Source organism: Dermacentor andersoni, chromosome 1 (assembly GCF_023375885.2).
Source record: "Dermacentor andersoni chromosome 1, qqDerAnde1_hic_scaffold, whole genome shotgun sequence".
Lineage (NCBI taxonomy): Eukaryota > Metazoa > Arthropoda > Arachnida > Ixodida > Ixodidae > Dermacentor > Dermacentor andersoni.
This window is the reverse complement of record NC_092814.1, coordinates 123,658,761-123,683,437: the sequence shown is the minus strand read 5'-3', so window position 1 is coordinate 123,683,437 and position 24,677 is coordinate 123,658,761. Positions and strand designations below refer to the sequence as shown.

Here is a 24,677-nt window from a genome sequence, read left to right as displayed (position 1 = left end):
GCTGTAATAGACAAATTAATGGCGCTCTGTTTCATCGCATTTTGCTTTCCCGGATTTCCATTTGCATTAATGGATATGTCTGAGTTGTTTCTAATGAAGTTTGAAGTTTATGCAAACAATTGCATAAAGAAAAAGCAATTGTGTATTGCCCCCCATAGCCAAAGGTTAGTTGTGGGGCAATATACAATATTGTAATTGGCAGTAATCGAAGTCATTAACATCACATATACTAGAATCGGAACAAAAGTACACTTGAAGGAAGAATACAAGCACCTGTCTATACACTTTCTTATAGTTTTATTTTTCATTAGTGAACTACCCAGACGTCGCACCTGCCTGATTTCACAGACAACTAAGGAACTTGGTGTGAGAAGCAGTTACAATCATTGTGATATTGAATGGTGAATGTGGGTTGTCACGTTGAGGGCTGCAAACATTCTGCATCATAATTTGGTGTCAGCAGGACTTCTCCCCCTTGCTTTCTTGTAGCTGCCACAAAGGTACAGGGAAATATATAGTAATGCTAGCTCCTACCGAGTTTGTGGACTTCTTACTGTGTAGGTGAGCTGCAAAAACTACAGGCAACTTTTCTGTGCTGCAAAATTTTATGCACATTGGTGGCTGAGCCAGTTCTCATTGCAGTTGTTAGGTGCAACATAGCTTTCATGTATACAGCTTCTGCAAAGTCCTGTGCTGCATGCCAGAAGCAGCTGAAGACAGCACTGTTCGAACAGAAATAATGGAATCTAAGGGGCACAAAAGCATCAATTAAGGGGCTACAAAGGGATTGAGCCCTGGTATGCAGACTTATCCAGCCTGAATATGCACTAGCCGACCCTGCATTGCACCTAACATTTGCAACAAGGATATGTGGGCTGTACCTTCACTGCATAAAATTTTGCAAAGCAGGAAAACTGCCTTGTAGGTTTTTCTGCTCATTGATATTCTTGTCTCTCATTGATCACGGTATAAAATTATTGCTTTACCAAAATCTCTATATATTAAGCATCCAGTGGTGTTGCAGGAACTAATAACACTACTAGTGTAAATTAAGTTGGTGGCATTTTTGTGGGAAGCTTCCCTCAGAATCTGACAAGTGTATTCTGAGGCAACCAGAATCTGATTTGCAGCATAAAACCCTGTGGTGTTAAGTGGCATGCTGCATCACTTGCCATGTTATTAGGCAAGTAATACAGCTCTGGCCACATTACTTGCCTTGCAACTTTGATAGATACAGAATAATTGCAAGAATTTTTTTATGCAGAGGGATGAAACACATGCTCAGCTTTCACTTGTGCAATTTTAGAAAAAGATAGAAAAGTGGCCTTTTATATAAAGTGGTTTTTAGAATTTATTTCTGCTAAACCATTTATGTTGAGTGGAACTTTAAGATAATAAGATGTCTTTCAGAGGTGTGAAAATTGAGCTGGAAATAGTAAGGACATGTAAATAAGTTTCCTCCATTTATTATTCGTACTTTAATATCCCCTGAAAAATAATTTCCTAAATTAACACTGTTGTATGCCACATGGTATCTTTCTGCTTTCTTTCTTGAAAATTGCATACACAAAATAGCATAATAAAGCTTCTAGCCGACTCAACTTTATTTTTTTTTAAGCCTAGCAGGAATGATAATCTGCTCGGCGAGTGTGTAGTTGTTTTTGCAATAAATGCCCGAATATGAGAAACTGCAAAATTTGCTGAAAAATAAACTTCTGATATTGATCGTCATGCTGAGTGGTAAAATTATCGGGAAAAAGAGAGGCCAGGTGGACAGGATAGACACTGGCTTCATTATGCAAAATAGAAGTGAGGCGTGCAGACAGGACACAAGAGTAGAGAAGTGGACAACACGAACGCCGACTATCAACTGAAGGGAGCACTGAGGTGAAAAAAGAAAGACACAAAACTCATCTGTGCAAGCTCGGGAATGGTAACACCACGTGTCAATCGGGTACACGTGCCAGCCTACGTGAGAGATAACTGTTAAGGCACTTAATCTCTTCCTTATGCAAAGTAATCGAAGGCTGACTCACGCACGCACTTCCACCATTATAGATATGCCATGCCTCTACCATAAGACGCGTATCTTCATTCTTATGCCTGTACAATATCGCGCATTCATCTAACTCTGGCATGCAGTTACAATCTCGGCAATGTAGCGAAAGATTAGAAGGCGATCCACCGGTTAACGACCTTTTATGTTCCATTAGCCTCTGATTGATACACCGTCCCGTTTGCCCTACGTAGAACTTGCCACAGCTAAGGGGAATTTTATAAACCACACCCATACGACAGTCAGTAAAACAGTTGTTCTTATTGTGCATCTGTCAATAAAATTGCCAGATGCTAAATTCCGTAAATGAGTTCATTAAAGAACAAGTGCAAGAGTCGGCTTTTATTGACAGATGCGGTGTTTCCACGGGAGCTTTTCTAGAAATTCTTTCTATGTACTTGAAGTCGACACTGATTGGGTGGAGAGATGGCTTTTTTCTGCAGAAATCAGGCATTTGTATTGGCTCAAAGGTTGCCCCTATTCTTAGCAACATTTACCTGAGTAAGGTTCACAACTGCTTAGAGAAAGCGTTAGGTGATAGCGTTATCAAGATATTTCGTTACGTTGATGATTACCTGATTTTCTGCAATAGCGAAGAATTCGATTCCGCTGCTACCTCAGTAAGTGAGCAATTTAAACTTTATGGGAGAGGATTAAAGTTTACCAAGGAATTTCCTCAGAGACGCGTAATTCAGTTTCTTGACATTTCCTTGATCTTCGAACAAAATCATGTTTGTTGGCAGTACTCCCCTAGATCTTCGAAGCCGTTGCTAAACTTTCAATCCAAGCATTCTAAATTAGTAAAAAACGGAATTGCCATGTCGTGCCTTAAGTCTGCCCTCACCAGATCCTGCATGCACAAAATGAGCGCCAGTTTTAATGCGCAGGTCCGGCGCCTATTAGAAGCAGGTTATCCTAGTGTAGCGGTGGCCACTGTGGCTGAGCGCCTAAAGAAGTCGGTTTCGAGAGGGATGGACGTGATTACAGAAAGCAGTAATCGCAAAAAAAGAGTAGTGGCTATTTCGTATATTCATTCAGTGTCGCACAGGTTTAAAAAAGTTGCTAGTAGATATGATGTTAATGTTGCTTTCACTGCTCCCAATAAGCTAGGTAAGATATGCGCTGCCGTACAGAATAAAAAGGAGCGGGTAAAAGGCAAAAAACGAACAGATATTTGTCCAGTGAAGCACAATAAGAACAACTGTTTTACTGACTGTCGTATGGGTGTGGTTTATAAAATTCCCCTTAGCTGTGGCAAGTTCTACGTAGGGCAAACGGGACGATGTATCAATCAGAGGCTAATGGAACATAAAAGGTCGTTAACCGGTGGATCGCCTTCTAATCTTTCGCTACATTGCCGAGATTGTAACTGCATGCCAGAGTTAGATGAATGCGCGATATTGTACAGGCATAAGAATGAAGATACGCGTCTTATGGTAGAGGCATGGCATATCTATAATGGTGGAAGTGCGTGCGTGAGTCAGCCTTCGATTACTTTGCATAAGGAAGAGATTAAGTGCCTTAACAGTTATCTCTCACGTAGGCTGGCACGTGTACCCGATTGACACGTGGTGTTACCATTCCTGAGCTTGCGCAGATGAGTTTTGTGTCTTCTTTCTTTTTTCACCTCAGTGCTCCCTTCAGTTGATAGTCGGCGTTCGTGTTGTCCACTTCTCTACTCTTGTGTCCTGTCTGCACGCCTCACTTCTATTTTGCATAATAAATCCTTACCAACTAGCTCAGCTTTCTGTCACTCTAGACACTGGCCTTCACCTGGCCTTTCTTTTTCCCAACAATATTACTGCTCAGCACAATGATCAGTATGCAACATCGACTCACCCAACAGGCTACAGTCCTAAGCTTTTGGGTCTCCACAGGTGCAGTTTTTTTAAGCAAAACCTGTTTTTCATGAGTTACGTTCGATATTGTATTCCGATTTCAAAATATGCACCTTTAAATTTTCTCAAAATTGAAATGGTAACCTAGACCACCCATTCGATCTTATCTGGAGATGCCTATTTGCGACGTCAACCTCTAAGCATATAATGTTGGCATTTTCTTTTTCTTTTATTTTTTTAGTCCTGAACCATTTTGCTGGCGTTACCAACTTGAACACATCATGTTCATGTTTCCTAACAGAGCCTCTGAGGAAACAGTTCACAGAAGCAGCTGTTGTGGATCCTCTCCTGGGACTTATATCTCATAAGAACTATGCAGTGGTGCTCCAGGCTTGCCGTGCTCTTGGAAACATCTGTTATGATAACGGTAAGTGCAACATCATTTCATACCTGTGCCACACGGGCGAGGTTAATGCCATTAAAAGTTTAAGACCTTAAGTTTCTTAATGTCATTATATTTTGATCGCTGCTACATGCACATACTTAATGACATTAAACGTTGGGATGGCAATAGCTGCAGTGAAACGGTTAAGTTTGCTTGCCAATTGCAATACAATAAAGAAACAGTTATCTAGGGAGTAGATGTTTAAGAAATGGCATGAGAAACATTAATCGGCACATTGTGTGTAGTTTACTTCAGGAATGTGATTGTTGCACCCAGACGTAAACTGTTTGAAGCCAAAGCTAGCTCGACGGCCAATCCATAGCGTAGCCAAAGCATTGAAATTGGAAAAATGGCGCTCACAGCTTCAAAGCTCTCCAGCAGCGATTCTGAAGAATTTGACCGTGTGCTCCAGTTTGTTCTGGCGTACGTGCTTCTTCAAGCCAAACATCGTCGAGAAATTCGGAGGCTTCAGTATGAGGTCAACAAGGCAAGGAGCCGCTGCCGTGCAATCGAACAGCTTCTCTTGGCTAACACACTCACGATTAGTGCTCTAGCCATGCGTAGCCGCAAGATCGCCTGCTGATCTCTATGAAAATAAAGAGCTCCTTTTAAAAAAGGGAAGAATATATTAGTTGTTTGTATCTACAAGTTAGCTTAATATCGTGAGAATGTGGTCACCACGGCCACGGTGGGGACAGTGGAAACGAGAGTACGCATTCGACGGCTAAGTGAGCTGTAATAATTGTAAGAATGCACTACGCCATGATAAAGAGCAATTTTTTAAAGAAAGTGGAGAATATATTAATTGTTATTCACTAAGAATCCATTTAGTCTCGTCAGAATGTGGAGACATAGGGAATGAGAGTATGCATTTGATGGCCAAGTGAGTTACGAGAATGCACTATGTCGCGAATGGCATTAAGCATTAATGTCACCAAGCATGTCCGTATGGCACGCCGGGAATGATATTAAAGTTTAAGGCATTAGCCAGTTAATGTAATTTTCTGTGCCCGTGTGGCAGGGGTATCAGGTTCAAAAATAAGGTTGCCACCTTTGACAAGCAAAAGAAAAAAAAAAAGTGCTGACACAAGGAATGAGGGGGGGGGGGGGGAGGTGATAAGTACAAATACAAATAAATTGAAAACCAAATAAAGTAGCACTGCATCCAGTACACACTTTGCATAATTGAAATATATTGAAAGGCTTTATATAAATGTGGTACTACACATTTAGCGAGAGAGAGAGAGAGAGAGAGAACTCTTCAATGAAAAGCAGATTTTAGCCCACGTATAGACATAACTGACATGCTACTCTGTGTGGGGCAGGGAATTCGGGAGTGAAAGACAGAAGAATAAAGGTGCAAAAAAAAGGAATAAGTTAAAAAAAGACAATTGGACACTGAGTTTTCTTACTCATGGGCAACGGCGTGCAATGTTGGAGTCCTTCCTACACATTTAAAATTTTCATAAAGACAGCTGGTGAAGCCAGCAGCCCACTGAGCGTCGTTTTCACAGTCCATGAATGTGTGGGTGTGAGGGAACAAGCATTGTGCCTCCAGTTTGCTCATTTTGCTCATGTGGCCCAGACTGCTTGTTGCAGCCGTTGCATTGGGTGCCAACAATCGGCAGACGCTGAGAAGATTTATAGAAGAGAAGCCGAAGTTGCATTTTGACCCATAGGGAAAAAACTTGGACGAAAACTAATAGATGTAGAACAATGTACTGCTCAATCTCAAAACTTCGGATAACATGACAGTTTCACAACAGTGAACAGTTTAAGAACTAGGAAGCAATTTGCTTGCAACAATCCAGCTGTTTGCTATGTATCTATGCCTGATGCAAGTTGTGGGCCCATTTAGGGAGAACTGGAAAACTGACAAATGGCATGCAGGTGTGAGAGTCGAACTGGTAGCCGTGCCACTGTGAGGGGAAAACCAGCCATGCCAGTAAAAAGCTGGCCAGGTGGCACTGATACACAAGAACCTCTTTCTGCTTTGTGATAAAGCAGCTGTCCAAAATGCATCAGGTTTTGTTAACGGAACAAGTTACATTTTGCAAATTATGAAAGCTATTTATTAATTTTACAAGTAGTTTGCTGAAAGCTGCTCATTCACTTATTTGGTCCACATTATTGCAGCCCTCTGCATCTCTCTGAAGTTCTTCAGATTGCTAAAGTTGTACAGCAATAGTTATTATGCACCTGCCGCAGTAGCTCAGTGGCTATGGCATTCTGCTGCTGAGCACAACATTGCGGATGTTATTCCTGGCCATGGCAGCCACATTTTGATGAGGGTGAAATGCAGTAAGTATGAGTCAAGTTGTGCTGCGTAGTTGATACAAAGTGCACGGGAAGTAGAAACATCAAGATGATGTGTGTGATAATGTGAATCAACAATTATAAGGATTTCAATGAACAGGATGTAAACAAACAGTTATATTGTGCATCATCTTGTTTGTCTTTGTGTGTGTTTCGTATCATCCACGCAGCACAACTTGGCTCCCATGTTGAAGAACCAACTAGCCTACACACAAACATTTATCGAAATGAACAAGCACTCGTGTACATAGATTTAGGCGAATTTAAAGAACCTTAAGTGGTTAAAATTAAGCTGGAGCCCTTCACCATGGCTTCTCTCATAGCCTCAGTTTTGTTTTGGGATGTTAAGCTCCGTGAAGTAATTGTACAGTCCTTAGTGCACATGTGCATGTTACCTGATCTCATGGTGGTTCTGTGAAAGGTACAACTGTAGAGGAAAATCTGTCTTGACAACTTGTTTCTTATTTCCTTAAAGGGACACTAAAGGCAAATACTAACTCAAACTAAAGTGATAGGTCAGTGCTCAAGAATCTGTAAGGCGTCAATATTATCGCGAACAGAGCCTTAATAATTGAGAAATCAGGGTAAATGCAGGGCATTAGAGACTCCCCCAGGACATTCAAGTACTTGCCCAATGACGAAAGCACTCCTCAGTTAAATTCTGTCACTAGTACACAACTGCTCGTTGCAAAAACCATCCTCGTATTGTATTATAAGATGAAGAAAAAAATGCTGCTTGTCCAGTTCCATTTCATGTTTAAAAAAAAGAGCTCGATGAAATTACCGTTGACAACGACGCGGGCAGTCGAAAGGTTTCGTTTTCGCTAGACTCTGCGCCGCTGATGCTTTCGCGTTTCAGTACTTTCCTGATTACATAGTGCTGCACTGGTTTTGCTGGCTCGCGAAACTCTCACGAACTGCAAGTGGCAGAGAATTCAACTTCCATGTGGTGTTGCACAATGCCCAAACGGTCTACGCCACTTGACCAAAAAGAAGCTGCAGCGGCGCTCTGCCATGGCTCGGTGCCGCCGTCTGTCGGGTGCCGTTCTGCTCACCGACGGCAGCAAAGGGCAATGATGGCGTATGCAACGTCGCCACTCCCCCGGTTGGGTGACGGGAGATTTGAATTTCGAAAAAGGTATTTCGACCATTCAGGTACAGTTTTCTCATAACTTTAGTCTTTTCTTTGCACGAAACATGTGTTGCGAGGTTTCTGGAAAGGTATTTAAACGGCCCACGTCGACTTAGTATTTGCCTTTAGTGTCCCGTTAAGAGGAAGCTTTAGCTCGGGTGCTCCTATCTTAATACATGTAGAAGGAGAATTCGTTTTTCTCGGCAACCACTGCACCAAATTTGACAAGGTTTGTTGCATCTAAAACAAAAACTTAAAATCTAGTGACTGTTGGTTTCAAATTTTCAATTTAGGTCTATATTTTTTTATTAAAAATGGGCAAAAATCTTAAATTATCAGTGAACGAAACCATCAAGTTTACAACTCTAACTCAGCAATTAAAAATGATATCACAATTACCTGAATTGCATCTAATAATACATCTTAAGTGGACAAAATTGATGTTACACATGAATCTAAAAAAAATTAGTAATATGGAAATACAGCTTTTGCAGAACCCCTATACACAGTATAACGAATTCACACAAGGTATAAATTGACATATTGAATTTGTCTGCTTTGAATGATCTAATGGATGCCATTTACAGAACTGCAATATCTGTTCTTGATGCAGAGCTATTAATTTGTGAACATTGTGCATTTATATTTTCTAACTTTCATATTTTTGAAAATTGTTTTTACAAAATTCAAGCCCTAAATCGAAATTCCACTTCCAACATTCACAAGAATTTACCTTTATCTCTCAAATGCAACAAATTTCATTAAAATCAGTCCAGGGGTTATCTTACAAAAGTGTTTCTGCATTTTACATGCATTTGAATAGGCCATGTCGGAGTCAGGCCCGAGCTAAAGCTTCCTCTTAATTTGTGTCTTCAGATATTTTAGTTAGATACGCTTGGTCGTTCACCCTTGCAGCCCTGTGGTTAATCTCAAATCTTTGTACTGTATAAGCAAGCTGCCATAGCAAAGTTTCTGCTGCTGTGGGGCTAGTGTATCACATGTATTAAAATAATTTCTTGAAGAAGTAGGTCCACAGGTTGCATTGATGGCTTTCATTTGTAGCCTGAACTTCCAGTGTTTCAAGAAATTGTTGTTATAACATGATCCGGTGAACGCATTAATTTTTTTTGTTCGCCATTTTGGGTAGATGTATTATGTGTGTTGTTAAGCTTCTTTGTAATGCTACTTTGTTTTCAGGAACATGTAATGATGGTGATGTTCTGTGATGTGTGACCGGGTCTGTGTTAATACCTTAATGGCCCTGTATTTCAGACGATGGAAGGGACCTTGTCCGGGCTAAGCAAGGTGTCGAGCAGCTGTTGCAACTTCTGCAGAATGTTCTTGAAGTCGACTCAGCACCAAGAGATCTGCATACTGTTGTTTCAGGGTGCCTCCTAAATTTGACAGATATGCAAGGTAATTGCTGTTACCCATTAATTGCATATTGTACGTTGTGTGCATGCAAGTCAGTACAAGTATTTAGCTTTCCCCACAAAACAAGATCATGCAAGAATAACTATAAAGTTGCTGAATTTTGTCATTTGAAAGTAAAAATTGTTTGTTGCATACTGGAATTGGGAGGGATATCGTCGAAGCTCGATATTACGAACATGGATATAACAAGTAATTGAATATAAAAAGTAAATATAAAATATGACTGGTCATGCTTTAATTCAATGGAGTATTCTTTGGCCATAACAATATCAATAATGTGGGATCCAACACGGTATTGGTAATTGTGAAGCAAGTTTTTGCTTGCACATGCCTCAAAATATATCTTCTGGTAGCAAAATGTCTAATGCAGTCGCCGACCAAATTTCTAGGCACCTGAATTTTCGTATCTGTGCGAGTATTCAGACTTTCCTGGGGCACCACCACCTGCAATTAGCACCAATGTGTAATGGAAATAGCTGAATTTGTGGACACCACATGGTGTTCCAGGCATGAACCACACATGAAATGCGACATATGTGGTGGCCATGATCGCAGTTGCTGCCATATCAGGTAGGCATGAAACCTCAATTTTGGTTCCCAACTCCCGACAAAACGGTGTTGGTTAGGCCTAGTGGCCTAAACATTGCAGCAGGTGCAGTGACTAGTGACAAGGCATCGCGGGAAGCTCGCTGTCAATACGTAAACACTCATAGACCTTATTGGCAATTCAGTGTGAGGTCAGACGCACAGGCTAGACTGATGACTATATAAGTGTAGTACGGATCTGTTTGCAGTACCCTCCACGTGCTAGAAGCCTGGCGGCAACTTGCGGCTTGGGCGGACCATAGTCATTAAGCCAACTTACTGATCTTGCTTGATAACACCGATTGCACGATTGCATCTTTGCAGTAGTGAAAATTGTGTATATGTAATTTATTGTTGTTCCCATGTATTGTATAGGCACGATAAGATGCCGACAGGCCATCAAACTCTGCAGGCGACCCTTTGCTGGCCTGTTGGAGGCACTTGCTTGTGCTTATTTTGCATAGACCCGATTGCAATATTTTTTCTGCTAATATCTGTGTGTTTGCTTATAGCAAATGTGCAATACAATTAAACCTCTATATAATAAAATGGGTGAGATTGGCAATTTGCTCGTTATATAGAAATTTCGTTTTATTGAAATTCAACTTTTTTTGCAATTAAGTACAGTCACCGATCGATTTTTCTTGCACGCAAAGGGACCGCACAATTTTCCAAATTATCGGGCAATCGAAAAAAGCGAATTCAAATGAGAAAACCATTCATTTTGATGAATTTGGGAGTCAGCGACGAACAATACAATTTTATACCACGTCGACTATATCTTCATATCTGCGGTTCAAATTAAGTGAAGCCAGCCACGCTTTCGCGTGCACTCCATCCCCGCAGCAGATAGCGTTGCCCGCACTGAGACGATGCTATCATGAAGAACGCGGGTTGTGAGGAGCGAATGCTTGGTATGCCTTTCATTCGAAGTCGCTGAAACTCGAGATTACTCAACCTCAAATACTAAACACACGGGACGGCAGCTTACATGATGCCACGCCGTCTCAGCATGCCCGCTCTGCACACATGGCAGATCACCTCTAAATTAGGGTGCGCGGCTGCGTGTGCGCTCAGCTGCACTTATAGCCATGCACAGCCAGGGCAGAGACACGACCCAGAAATCGCCACCGTGGAAACTTACCCCCGCTTTTCACGTGCACTTGATCGTGTTACCGCAAACTCGCTCCCCTCCCCCTCTTTCCCTTTTGCTTGGTGGGAAGGAGGCACTTGTGAAGCCACCATCTTGTCTCATCCTCGCACTTAAAGCACAAAGTGCGTGGTACGATAGGATTTTGTCACACTTGAAATTTCTAAGGAACATGATGAGACTACTTTGGCAGTCGCTCTTGTCGCAAAACTTGAGATTTGCATTTGCAAGCAGCCACTTGTAATTCAATCATTTGACCATCTGTGTCCTTCCTTTGTGGCAGAAACAAAGTTCTGTTACATTGAAATTGTATACAAACACACTTTGTTATATTGAGGTTCTAAGTACATGGTGCTTATGAACAAGACGTTATGAAAAGTTAAATACTTGGTTATATCAAGATTTTCGTTATATTGAAGTTTGTTATGCCGAGGTTTAACTGTAAAACGAAGGTATTTTTGTGGCCTATGCGACTTCGTCATAACGAGGTTCGACTTTACTGTAATTTGTTAATGTTGAATATTGGGTGGATTGCCAGGCCTTACTTGCTGATGGAAAGCGCAATCATTCATACAAAACAAATTAAGAAGTGCCTACACACACTGGGTGCTTCTTTCAACTGAAAGACTTATTCCCAGGTCTGTGGAATGAATAGGGAAGGCAATCAAAGAGTATAATTATGCAGATTATCCATCAGAAGTAAGAGATAACACAAGATTGGTAGAAGAGTGGACGCACAGAGACTGCTTGTTTGCAACATGTTTGTTGCGCTTGTAAGCATAAATTTGTTGCAGGTCAACATTATGTGTATCTGCTCTTCTGTCAAGCTTGTGTTCTTTTGCTGTACTTCATGTTATGCATCGCCAACAAGGCCATCTCATATGCTTCCTCATGCTTATGGAAAAGCGGAATGCTGTAAGCCCAAAAGTATTAAAAACTTTGCAGCCATCTCATTATAATGTGCCATGAAAGTTACATTGCGTCACATGGATTGTGCTGATTGTGCTGCCACCTCTTTCAGAAATACAAGAGGACGCCCTTCGTTTGGGTGTGATTGATATTCTGCTCAAGTACCTCCAAAAGTATTCGGATGTTGAAGATGTCGTCATGCACTGTGTCTTGGTGCTCAACGGCATTGCTGATTCAGGTAATGTTAAAACATTTAGTTTTAATTCTCTGTGTAAATCTCTGGTCTCAAGAGAAAACAGCTGCCTTAATGTTGTCAGTGTTATTGTCTGTATTTCCAGATATTGTTTTGATTTCATCTGTGCTTAAACGTAGTTTAAACATAGTGTCCTTTTTGTCCTTATATGGCACTAAAATATAATGCGCCATTTGGCTCATTACTCTGTGTGTAGGCAGCTCAACCCCCTCCTCCTGGAAGAAGAAAAGCTTAGCGTAGCTGTTGTCGCACATTGTTTTATGCTAGGTGTCCCTCGTATACAGAAATTGCGGGGAACGGGAGGCCCCACGTGCCTGATATTCCCCCTCTTGGTTACACCCCTGTCAGAGTGGCTATATAAATTCATGCAAAAAAGCAGATGGGCACCTCAAAACAAGCTGAAAGAAGTAGCACAGCTTTTCCAACACATACAGCCCAACGCAAGCAGAATATTTCATTTCTAGAATTCACTCAAATGGTCTGGTTATAGTTATATGCATAACCAAATATAACCAGATGTTTTGTTTCCAGCACTTCAATTAAAATTTTGACTCGTCATATTCAGCGCATTAAAAGCAATATGTTGGATGTTGTGGGGTTAACATAGCTGAAATGCCAACATGTCCAACAAAAATACAGGTCCCTGAAGAATTTTACAAGCAACTCATTAAAAATAAGACCAAATCAGCTTATACGAAGTAGAACTGATCATCCTGCTAATTATGCATATACTGCCTCGTGTAGGCTTTGGCCTCACCATCAGCTGGCAATGCTTTCTTCTCTGCAGACGATGGTCGTAAGCGACTTACCGAAAAACACACACTGTCTCTTCTGCTTAGTAATCTTGACAGAGTTTTCTCGGAAGAAGTGACTGAAGTTTTGCTCGAGTTGTTTGGAAATCTTGCTGAAAGTGGTGAGTATTTTTTTATTTGCTGCACTAAAGCATTGTTAAGAGTAGTTGGTATGCCGTGTACAATCTTTGTTTACTACCTATCTGCAATGTGTTTGCATGTCTACTTCAGGGCCTCTGATTATATTGCACAATAAAATATTCTGAGTTGAATGGGTAACACAGTGCAAGAGTATCTCTTAAAGGAGTGCTGGCTTGAAATCTTAAAGGGACCCTAAAACGATATTTTTATTGATTTTGTATAGATGTACATGTATTGAGTCGTTAAGGTTGGCCCTTCTGATCATTAAGTAACGTATTTAAGCACCCCATGTAAAGCGTGTAATTTATTATAGGGCTTTAAAAATGTACATCGCTAGAAATCGCAATACGCCACTTGCCTGAATTTTCAGCCGCCCTTGACCAAGTGACATGAGGTGACCATAGGACATCAGTTGGGCGAGCTATTCGATTGGCTGCCTAGGGCACATCAGCAATAATTTTTCCAAGTTTATGGTGAACAAATGTTGTTTGTAGTAGTTGGAGTGTTAGTTACCATATTTATTTGAATCTGGGCCAGCCCTGATCCGACCCCTGAATGTCCAAAGCCAGAAAAAATTGAAAAAACTTACCTCGAATGTAGGGTGAACAAGAAAGTGAGGACGGTATTCACAAAATGAAAACAGCATTTATTTAACATGAACATGCCGAGCTCCCTCTACATCATCATCGCTGTTAGCCTTGTAAGATCGTGTCTGCATGCCCATGGATGCGCAGACAATGAGGCAAGGCTCATACGCGTTGAAAAGCAGCGGGATCTTGGTGAACAGCTTCTATCTGTTATCGTGCTTATCTTCCTTATCACTGTCATCTCGTTGCGGGACACGCAAAAAGCATCTCCCATTGCCCCCTCCAACGACGGACGTTTTTGTCATCGATGCTGAAGTCCCACCCCACTTGAACATTTGACGGTGCCTCTGTAGCTAGCACAACTTTTCATTTGAAAGCGGCACTATAGTGGTTACGTTAACCCCACACTACACGCCGATACGACACATGTCAAAATTGCAACGTCGCTCGTGTACTTTAGTTGGCCACTGGCGCAGCTAGTAGCGGCTGCGATAGACTTTTCTAGGTGGCGCTAGCTATGCACTATACTTATAATTTTCAATTACAAACTGGCACGTTTATTAACATCCTAAAATCTAAGCTGACCCTAGTGTTTGGTGTATGATTATTTGAAAAAAGCTATCATCCTAGATTCGAATAAATACGGTAATTTGTTTCTATAGAAAAGAAAGTAATAGAAAGAGAATGCACAAGGACAATTTATGACTACACTCAAGTACTTCCGGCACACGGCAAGTGTCATCTGCTTGTGTTACAGTGTGCTCCAGATTGACGCAAGCTGCGCAGTCTGTGTTGTTTTCGCTCTGTCTTTTCGTGAGCACCATGGTTTGCCCTTGCATTGTGTGGAGCAAACGTAGCAATTGGCGACATGTCAAGCTGCAACATCGTGTCCCTCAGCAAGGAAACATGTGAGCAGAGTGGCTGCAGCGCTGGTTATTGGTATCCACTCGGCACCAGCATCTGTGCATTTGCGGTCATCACTTCACTCCGAAGGATTACTATATACCAGAAAAGTGTTTCGCTTGTCCGGTATTCGGGTAAACACAAGCACAAGCAGACTGGGCCTGGGCATAATATGGGATGAGTGGAGGCGCAGATATGGATGGCCTGTACGATGCAGCCACCTGGTGGCACTGAGCTAAGCCAAGCACAGAACTAATATATGTAGCAGCAACCAAGTGTATTCTGCTTTGCTGCTGGTGTAAATTTTTGGCAGGTGTGTAACCATCAACAGATTGTTTTTGTAAATGTTTAAAATGTTTTACATTTCGTTACAGCAATATTAGCTTTTTGTTTGGCTGGTTAAGCTCTGCGCCACCAGGTGGATAGACATTGCAGACCGATTAGGCTGCTCACATATGTCTAGTGCATCTATGCTAAAGCTCCTTCATCACCAGAACAGTTAAATGGAGAGGCTTTAGTTTACGCCTCCACCCATCAGTCAAAACACCCAGTTCGCCTGTGGTTACCGCAATAATTTACACGCTCAGCGCTGCGACAGAATGCTTGCAATGCATGCTGCTTAGATAGCTCTCGCTTGAGATCGACTGCCATGCAGCTGGCGGAGAGGTTGGAGAGGCTTCGCGCACTGGCTCCAATACAGTCGGAAGTAGATGACACGACGTCCCATCCCGACACAGAGCCAGTAAAGGCGGAGCTTAGCCCTGATCACTCTGTGACCAAGTTGAGAAAAAGCATGGCTATGGAGGAGGGTAACTTGTAATGGTCCTAGCTCTCTTATATGAGACACGTACACAAATTGTGGTACGAATGTTTTAGTGTAGCTGTGCCCTACACATCTACAAAATTTGTCCAAACCGTTTCAGGGACGCTTTAATGCTTTATTTTTATGTACAGAATGGTAGGCCATTAAAGGCTTGAGAGGAGACAAGGTAATAGTGCACTTGTAACCTTTCTCTTTGGTTTTTCTCTTTTTGACATTGCTTAGATGAGGTGAAAGAGGACCTTGTGGAACTGGGCTTTTGCGAAAAGCTCATTGAAGTGCTGAAGCGATTTCAACCTGGGTCTGGCACTCCTTTGTCAGAAGAGAAGCAGAGCGTGATAAAGACTATCTGCGACCTTACAGTCCTAGTCCTAACTGGAGGCAAGTGCAAGCAGTGCTGTGATCTCTCCTGCTTTAATTCCGCAACATTTCTTATGTTCATTACCTGCCGTGGTGGTGAGTGACTCTGGCATTGCGCTGCTAAGCCTGTGGATGTGGGATCGAATCCCGGCCGCATCGACTGCATTTCGATGGGGGCGAAAAGCAAAAATGCCTGTATACCGTGCATTGAGGGCACGTTAAAGAACGGCAGGTGGTCAAAATTATTCTGGAATCCCTCACTACAGCGTGCCTCATAATCAAATCGTGGTTCTGGCACGTAAAACAATAGAATTTAATTTTAATTTTCTTATGCTCAGTAGTATTTATTATGGCTAAAAGTGGTTCTCCTGAACTTACACATTTGGTTTCTGTAATCGAAACTCAGTATAACGAATTATCCAATTAACAAAGTAAATTTTGAATTGTTCTCGATGTCTGCTTATAACGAATGTCAGACATAACGAAAGTATTTTTTGTGTTTTTATTATAATGAGGATTATGCAGAATTGTACCTCCTTTTTTTTTTCTTTTTTGCACTGTGTCTTTGTGTCACTGGTTTTGCATGTGGGACCTAGCTTTAATTATATGTGGAAAACTAAATTATTTTGCACATAATGATGTCTCAACTGTCACTTGTAATGTCTCAACTGTCTCAACTGTCACTTGTGAGACACTTGACATCAGTCATTGATTACTTTCTATTCACTGAAGAGGCCCTCCAAAACAATTGCACTTTTCAAAGTTTGTGCAAATATATACAATACAGTGGAACCCCGGTTCTACGTCCCCGGTTTTGCGATGACCTGGGTTTTACGACGGATTAGCGCAGGCCCGACGTAGTCCCTATAGAAGCAATGCATTAAAAACCCCGGTTATCCGACGCAATTTTATGCCTGACCCGCATTATACGACGACTATCGCGAAGTGCGGGACGGAATGGCGATCGAAAGAAAAGTGCCGCGGGTCTCTTTCCTCGCTCCATCTCTCCGTATGCGGAGCGCTTGACACCGTTCGACCGGCTCTCTCCCCCACCAGCAGCCGCCAGCAATGCTCGCTATGCTGAAATAGCGCCTTTTCTTCTCCACAATCACTTTCTCCCACTGTTCTCGGTGGCGTCGCCTTTTGTTGCATTAGGGAAGCGTTTTCCCCCCCCCACCAGCAGCTGCCCGTGACACTCGCTGGGCTGAAATAGTGCCTTTTCTACTCCACAACCACTTTCTCCCTCTCTTCTCAGCGGCGTTGCCTCTCGTCGCGTTGGGGAAGCGTTTCTCTCCTTCCAGTTTTCCAGCAGCAGATCGCTGACAAGGTAGCACGGAGAGGCCTAGGTTTATCGCACGTGTTCTTCGTCGTAATCCTAGCGACCAGCGTTCAGCGGAGGTTTTGAGTTGTGTGGAGCAACGCGACGCACGATGTCCTGAAAGCGGACAGTTCTGTCGCTTGACGATAAGCTGAATATTATCGAGGAAGCGGAAAAACGGCATGGAGCCATGAAAGCCAGCATTGCCCGAGACCTTAAGATACCCGAATTTTTGCTTAAGACGATCCTGGCAAACAAAGTGGTGATATTGCAGAATGCCAACAAGTTCGGGCTCAAGCGGAAAGCGGCAAAAGGACAGCATTAGAAGTTAGAAAAAGTTCTCGTCAAGTGACTGCATCAAGCATGGAGCTCTGCGATCAACGTTGACGGCGACATTCTAAAAGAAAAGGTGGACCTTGTGGCATTGCGTCTGGGCATCGACGACTTTCAGGTGGCTGGATCGACGACGGGTGGCTGGATCGCTTTAAAAAACGAAACAGGATTGTGTATAGCAACTCCTGCGAAGAAAGCACTTCCGTGGACGTTTCGACGGTGAACGAGTGGATAGAGTCGCTGCCAGAGATCATTGCTGCACACAAGTGCTGCGACGCCGATGAGAGCGGTATTTTTTACCGTATGCAGCCCAAGCAAACCCTTGCGTTTAAGGGTGACAGCTGCCATGGTGGCAAGCGTAGTAAAAAGCGTGTGATGGCACTATTCTGTGCTAACGAGGACGGTTCCGAGAGGCTGCCCGTGCTCGTTGTTGGAAAGTTTGTAAAGCCATGGTGCTTTAAGAACTTGAAGACGCTGCCGTGCAGCTACAACTTCAACAAAATAGCATGGATGATGTCTTCGCTCTTCAGCAATTTTTTGCAGCAGCTGGATAACAAAATGGGTGCTAAGGTGAGGAAAATTGCTTTTTGTGGACAACGCACCGTGCCACCCACCCGATACGTCCAGCCTGAGGATCATAAAGGCTTTTTTTTCCGCCCAACTGCACAAGCCGGCTGCAGCTGCTGGATGCCGGCATCATTAAGTGCGTCAAGCAAGGGTATCGGAAGCGGTTAGTGCAGCGTCGGCTGGCGGCTATGGAGCGCAGTGAGTTGGAAAAAAAAAAGATCACTGCACTTGACGCCATGCATTTTATTGCCAGTTCGTGGAATGCAGTGTTGCGAAGCACAATCGCTAACTCGTTCAAGCACTGTGGCTTTAAGCGAGAGACTGCCTCCTCTGCTGGGGACACAACAACCTTGATGCCACTCGAAGCCGATGCAGGCTTCGCCGACGACGATTTTGAGGGTTTAAACCTCGCCACGACCTTCGCCGAGTACGTGGAGGCCGACGACAACGTTGCAATCTGCGGCGAGGTGTCGCTGGATGACGCCATCGAGGAGGCTTTGCCTAGTGCCGACACCACTGCGACATCGGACGAGGACGCCACAGATGCCGTGCCTGTGCCTACCAAGTTCGCCGAGGTGCCACGGCACATAGACGTCATCCGGAACTTCACTTGTTCACGCAACGCCGCAGAGGACCTCCTTTTGGACGTAGCCCAACTCGAGCAAAAGCTCTTGGTTCACGGATCAAACAGGGTCCAAAAGAAACTTACCGGCTTTTTTTAAAGTTCGCGCCGTCTGGCGGGAATCGCGGCAGTGGGCAATGGAGTGCCGTAAAGGTTCGTTTGAATAAAGCATGATTGGTACTTGTACTGCATCATTAATTCTTATTGCATTTACTTTTTTGGTAATTTGGTTTTCCAAGCACTGCAGATTATGTTAGTAGTTTACATTGAAGTTTCTCTTAAATCCTTTGCGCGAAATAAGTAGTATTTTTATAGGCATAATTTATGTTCGGATTTTACGACGCCCGCATTTTACGACGCTTTTTCGCGGTCCCAATAAAGTCATATAATCGGGGTTCCACTGTATATTCTAATATTTGATTGTATATTATACCATTCAATATTTGCTACGGCTGGAATTTCAGTATTCAATGTTTTCGAAGTATTCAAAACAAACGAATACAGTCAAACCAACTCATAATGATACCGGTTTTAACTATATATGGGTTATAACAATCAGAAGCTGCTGCAGTGTCAACTTTTGTATATTTCGTAGGGTGAAATAACCCACTTGCTACATTGCCCCCATGCCGCGTTATCATTTATAACGATAAAGTCTGGCGGCTGGGTGTCTGTGCCGAAAGGTAATGGAATGCAAAATCCTTGAAAAGAAAAACAGAAATTCGAGCCGCTGAACCCTTGCCCACTGTCCCTTACGGTTGCCGCTCGCTTGCACAAGAGAACCTGTTTTCCAGCTTTCTCTGCATCGCCAGCATTGCCAGCCTCGCACACCTCTCCCGTTGCCCTTCCACCCCTCCGATCACGAATGAGCTGCACCCATAGCTCTATGCCACCCCACCCTCTGAAACATGGACTACACGAACTACGCTGATAGCACTGTTCCCAGATGATTGCTTGCTGGTCCCTCATTCTGCGCAGTTCTGCCAACGGATTAAGTCGCTCGTGCTCGTCTTTGTTAGTTGTGTTGAAGTGGTTCCTGGCCAAGCGATTTCTCTGCCTTGTTTCACTCAGCACCGAAACATAAGATAGCTGATCTGCCCGCTGATCATGGGCAATGCACAACATTGCTAGTGAAAAGAAAGTGCAATGCTATATATTTGGAAACAAAGTTTAATATTGTCAAAGACTCTATAAAGATTGTAAAAAAAGTGTGACTCGATGAACAAGTGCCGACTCTCGCAACCGACAGTGTTGACAAGCCTCCGTTCCGCAGAGAAGTTCGACAAAGAAAACTGCTCGGTAGACAACGAGCACAAACACATTCGACAAGGTGCCTATAAGGAGGTGGAATCGGCCCTCTATGAGTGGTTTCTCGGTACCTGGGCCATGAGCTTGCCCATTACCAGGCCAATTCTGGCCACAAAGGTAAAGCAGTTGGCCCTACTCATCAACAATGTAGACTTCCAGCCAGGTGGCGGCTGGGCACAGCACTTCAGAGAGGCATGGCATTGTTTGCAAAACCGTCACTGGCGAGGGAGCTTCGCTTGGCATGGAAGTGAAGCACAAGTGGGTGGAGGAAGCGCTGCCCCGCATCCTCAACAATTACATTGACACCGACGTATATAATGGCGACGAAACAGGACTGTTCTTCCAGGTGTTGCCGTTCAAGACACAGGCACTTAAAGGAGACGTGTGTAAGGGCGGCAGAAACAGAAAGCTGCGCCTCACTGTGTTTTTGTGCTCCAACATGGACGGGAGTGACAAGTGCACCGCTACTTACGCATTGCTGCTAGGATACCGGTACACTACCGTCACAACTGCAAGGCACGGATGATACAAGAACTTTTCACGAGTGGCTCTTGGAGTTCTATCAAAGTATCGAGCGATCTAAAAGGAAGGTGGCGCTCATCCTAGATAATTGTAGTATGCACCACTCCATGCCTAAGCTCTAAAGCATGGAAATTTTTCTCCTGTTGCCGAACATGACAGCAGGCTTGCAGCACATGGACGCCGGTATGGTCACCAATTTGAAGGTCATGTGTTATTGCTGCGTTCTGAAAAAGTTAGTCTTGTTGGTGGACATGGCCACGCGGACAAGCGGGGAGCAACCAGACTTGAAGATCAATTTATTCATGGCCGTGCAGTTAATCTTAGGTGTGTGTTTCGAAGTAAGCGCTTCTACGATGCGAAACTGCTTTAGTAAAGCATGCTTTGTTCGAGGCAGCAGTGACTTACCTATATGAAGCCTGCAAAGCTCCCACCAACAAAGTGATGCCTTAACTTTGGTCCACAGTTGTCGAGGATGCTTCAGGACTCTAAAGAGTTTCTACATGTGGACGATGCATTAGAAACATCAGAACTTCTAACCGATGAGGTGGTCGTCACGAATGTGCTTGCATCGGATAGTGACGGTAACAGTGATGGCAACAATGGCAGCAATGACACGATAGGGCAGGCTGCCCAACGTTTTCGTTGCAGGAGGTCCTGCAGACTATTGTCCTTCTGTGGCTTCGTTTTCATGAGTGACCTTCCGCTACATTACGTGGAACACTTGGATGCCTTGCAGAAAGATGTCTGCAAGCTTCGCGTAAGGCAAGCAAGGCTGACGGACATGGGGTTTTCTTGTGCAAGCCAGTGAGAAGTACGTGAAAAGCTTGAGTTGGACTTCGCAAGCTGAGAGGCTGCCATGGCAACCATCTTGCATTTTTTAAAAGGCCCCTTTAAGAGCACCAAAGCGATGCCTCGGCAAAGCTTGCATGTCACTTGCTGCACTTGACTCCTCTTTGCAATTGTTATAGCAGTGCCATTATTGAACGCCAACAGCCATGCCTTGTTACATGCGATCGGAACACTCGGGAAGCAGAGTTAAACAGTTAAACGAGTCAGTACAAGCTGCAGCTTGATGGAGGAAAGTGGCCTCTCCGCCATTATAGTTTTCTCAACAGCTCTGCCATCCCCCTATTTTGCTTTTTTTCATGCAACCTCGTTATAACAATTATTGGTTATGGCAGTGGAATATTCATGGCACTTGAATATTCTTATAAGTGGGTTTGTCTGTACACATATCTTCCTGCGTACAAGCTGCACTCTCAATTACAATACCCCGGAAAGGAAAGACTATCTGTGCATATAACCCGCTAAAATAACTGCATACAATGCTCAAATCTTTGTAAAAACTGTCTCCATTCGTGGTTGCACGAATTATCTGTGTTGTATCTTCTGCCTTCAGCTGTTTTCTCATCAGCGTAGAGAACGTTGTCCTAAAGGTGGTTTCACGGCAGCGTGGGCTGCACTGCTGTGGAGCCACACCTTGAGGCAAAATTTGCGCTGCTGGAAGCCACATCTCAAGTGGAAGTTCGCATATGACCTGCACCTCGATTTTACTGTTAAACTTTAAAAAATTTGGTGCTCGTTACATGCACAATAATATATTATATTTTAAAACATGTATAGTTGACAGCTTCAGTGTTGGTGAGCAAATTTCATAGCATAGCTCATATTTGCCAAGACAAGGTAAAGACAAATTTGCATTCACTTACTCATTTCTGTACCTGCTTAATTATTCAAATGTATTATTCAAATACATTATTAAAACGTATTATTCACACATATTATTTGCAGCGGCCATACGGCTTCCTGAGGGCAGTATGGCCACTATGAAAAGATATGTGTTGAAGTGGCACTAAACCGCAACTTTGGTGGCCGACACCTGTAGAAACAGCGCTGGTTAGGCCTAACAGCCAAGGCAGGCACAGCAGTAAAGACGGTAAACCTCTGTGGAAAGTTTGCCGCTTATCGCTGATTGGGTCTCGGATCATGTGCACAGGCTACGCTGAGGACCACAAAAGTGGCAAGCTTTTTGTCTGTGTGCTTGCTGAAAAAAATGGGTTGAGCTCGCATGTAAATGAAATGCATCAAGCTGAATTTGCAGCACAGCATAAACTGCTGGCGTCGTGCAGTCAAAGTCACACTTTACAGCATCGCGACAACGCATGATAGTTGAACGTGAAACAACACTCCCACGCCCTCCACCACCACAATATTTTAACTAGACAAGTATAACAGTGAGCAAGGGCTTATAAGCAAATTTTCTGTGCTGCTGGAGTTGTAATAAATATTGAGCTTGCATTTTTGCATGAAAATATGTAAATAACGGCGCTTTGAAAATAAACTGACTCGAGATAAACCTGTTTCTTTTTTGGCAAGTAACGACCCAACTTCTTTTTAGATTTGTCAGTACCTGGCTCTTATGTCAAGGTCTTGTGGAAATACCCCAATTATTTGAACTATTCACTTCGGAAGTATTCGACACTAATTCCTACTTGTTTTGACTTCGCTTCAAACCAAAAAATTTATATTCGCACAAGCCTACACTTTCCTGCTTTTGCCTGTGCAGTGTGCTGGTTGGAGATATGCTTCTAGCATTGATCACAGTGCATTTGTCGAAGTGTTTGTTTTCACCTGTCCAGGAAATGCAAGACACTTGTGCTGGCTACATCACCATGCAGCATTGGGTTTCAGAAACATAGTAAAAAAAAAGTAAAATCAATAGACATTGACTATTACACCCGCAGTGATTGATTAAACTGAGAGTTCACTGCTGAGATTCCTAATTAGTTTCTGTGAATTGAATTATATATATTATACTTTCTTTTTTAGCTGTTTAAGGTTCAGGTATGCACATGAGGATAGCAATTTAACAAAGAAACATCATTCCAATGTGCTGCAGGGGTTCTAAGTGCCCTGCTACCACTGGTGCTTTTTGAGTGGACGTAAAATATCTGAGAGCCATGTACAGAACATGAGCTGCTTTCACAGTGAACTTTCTTTTTTTTTTTTTTTTTCTTTTTCTTTAAAGGGGACAGTTGGAAAGCTCATTGAAACTGGCAGCCATCAACTGTAAACACTCGTGGTGTGGTATTTTGCAACTGAAGCTTTCCAGAATTGCACTGAACAAGATTAATTATTGCTTCATGCTTAGCTGAATTAACTCTAATTTCTGCAATGAAAAGGACTCGCCGTAGTTGCTTAGTGGCTATGGTGTTGGGCTATTAAGCACGAGGTCGCGGGATCGAATCCTGGCCAAGGCGGCCGCCTTTCGAGGGGGGCAAAATGCAAAAACACCTGTGTATTTAGATTTAGGTGCATGTTAAAAGAACCCCAGGTAGTCCAAATCCCCGGAGTCCCCCACTACGGCATGCCTCATAAACAGATCGTGGTTTTGGCACAGAAAACCCCATAATCTAATCTCTGCAATGAAAGGGATTTGGAGATTCCTTTACAGGAAGAACGTCTAAAGCATCAGCAGGATAGAATACTGGACGAGTTGGTATGCATTCATATTTGGTACCAACGAAAAAACACACTGGCAGACAAAAGAAAAGAGCAGGCTTGATGGTTGCAAAACATAAGGCTCAGTGTAATTATTGCTTTAGAGTAACTGCTTGTCAGTAAAATTGAGATTTTTCGCTCAACAGTAGCCACACTAATGTAGCACGAAATGAGTGGAACAATGAGCTAATTGTATAACTGTGCCCACTACGCTGTGACTTTGTCGAGGCACCAGCTTCTAATTGCCTCAGTCCCAAAGTTACATAGACTGTAGTTAAACTCATTTGTTGTGATGTTTTATGCCTGAATCATGAAATAGTGGTAGAGCTTTTTGGCCACAGTGACTAGTTTTATTAAAGGCAGATTAACGAATTGACATTTGTTTGCCTAATAATATACTGACTTATTTAAAATTAACACTCAAATAAAAAGATAATGTAACTAGACAGTGCCATGCTAGACAGACACATATTGAAAACAGGAGTAAACAAATGAAGATGTAGTGATCCCGCCTGGATCATACTGGAGTGCAAAGTCAGTCCCTGGCAAGCTCCTTGCTGATGCTGCTGGAGCATTACTTAAAGCACCGCTGTCAGTCATGCACAATACCAATAGGAAGATTTGCAGCATAGGATCAATTGTGATTAGCTGTGGAACCTGAAGTGTCTTTTGAATTCCTGGGTTCTGTGATTTCATGACATAGGGATTCTGGCCAAGGGGCTTTTAAAAAGCATGAGAGTCAGATTTTTACATGATGCATAGTTTTCCAGCCAAAAAAATGAATAA

At 43.0% G+C, this 24,677-nt stretch overlaps 1 protein-coding gene across 1 annotated transcript in view; it reads left to right on the top strand.

The window, feature by feature from the left end:
- vimar (visceral mesodermal armadillo-repeats) overlaps nucleotides 1–24,677 on the top strand; it is a 78,279-nt gene that overhangs the window by 937 nt on the left and 52,665 nt on the right. Inside the window, exons 4-8 of the mRNA XM_072286988.1 lie at nucleotides 4,196–4,321; nucleotides 9,060–9,203; nucleotides 11,978–12,103; nucleotides 12,906–13,031; nucleotides 15,586–15,741. Coding sequence (XP_072143089.1) covers nucleotides 4,196–4,321; nucleotides 9,060–9,203; nucleotides 11,978–12,103; nucleotides 12,906–13,031; nucleotides 15,586–15,741 — 678 coding nt within the window. The remainder of the gene's footprint in view (nucleotides 1–4,195; nucleotides 4,322–9,059; nucleotides 9,204–11,977; nucleotides 12,104–12,905; nucleotides 13,032–15,585; nucleotides 15,742–24,677) is intronic.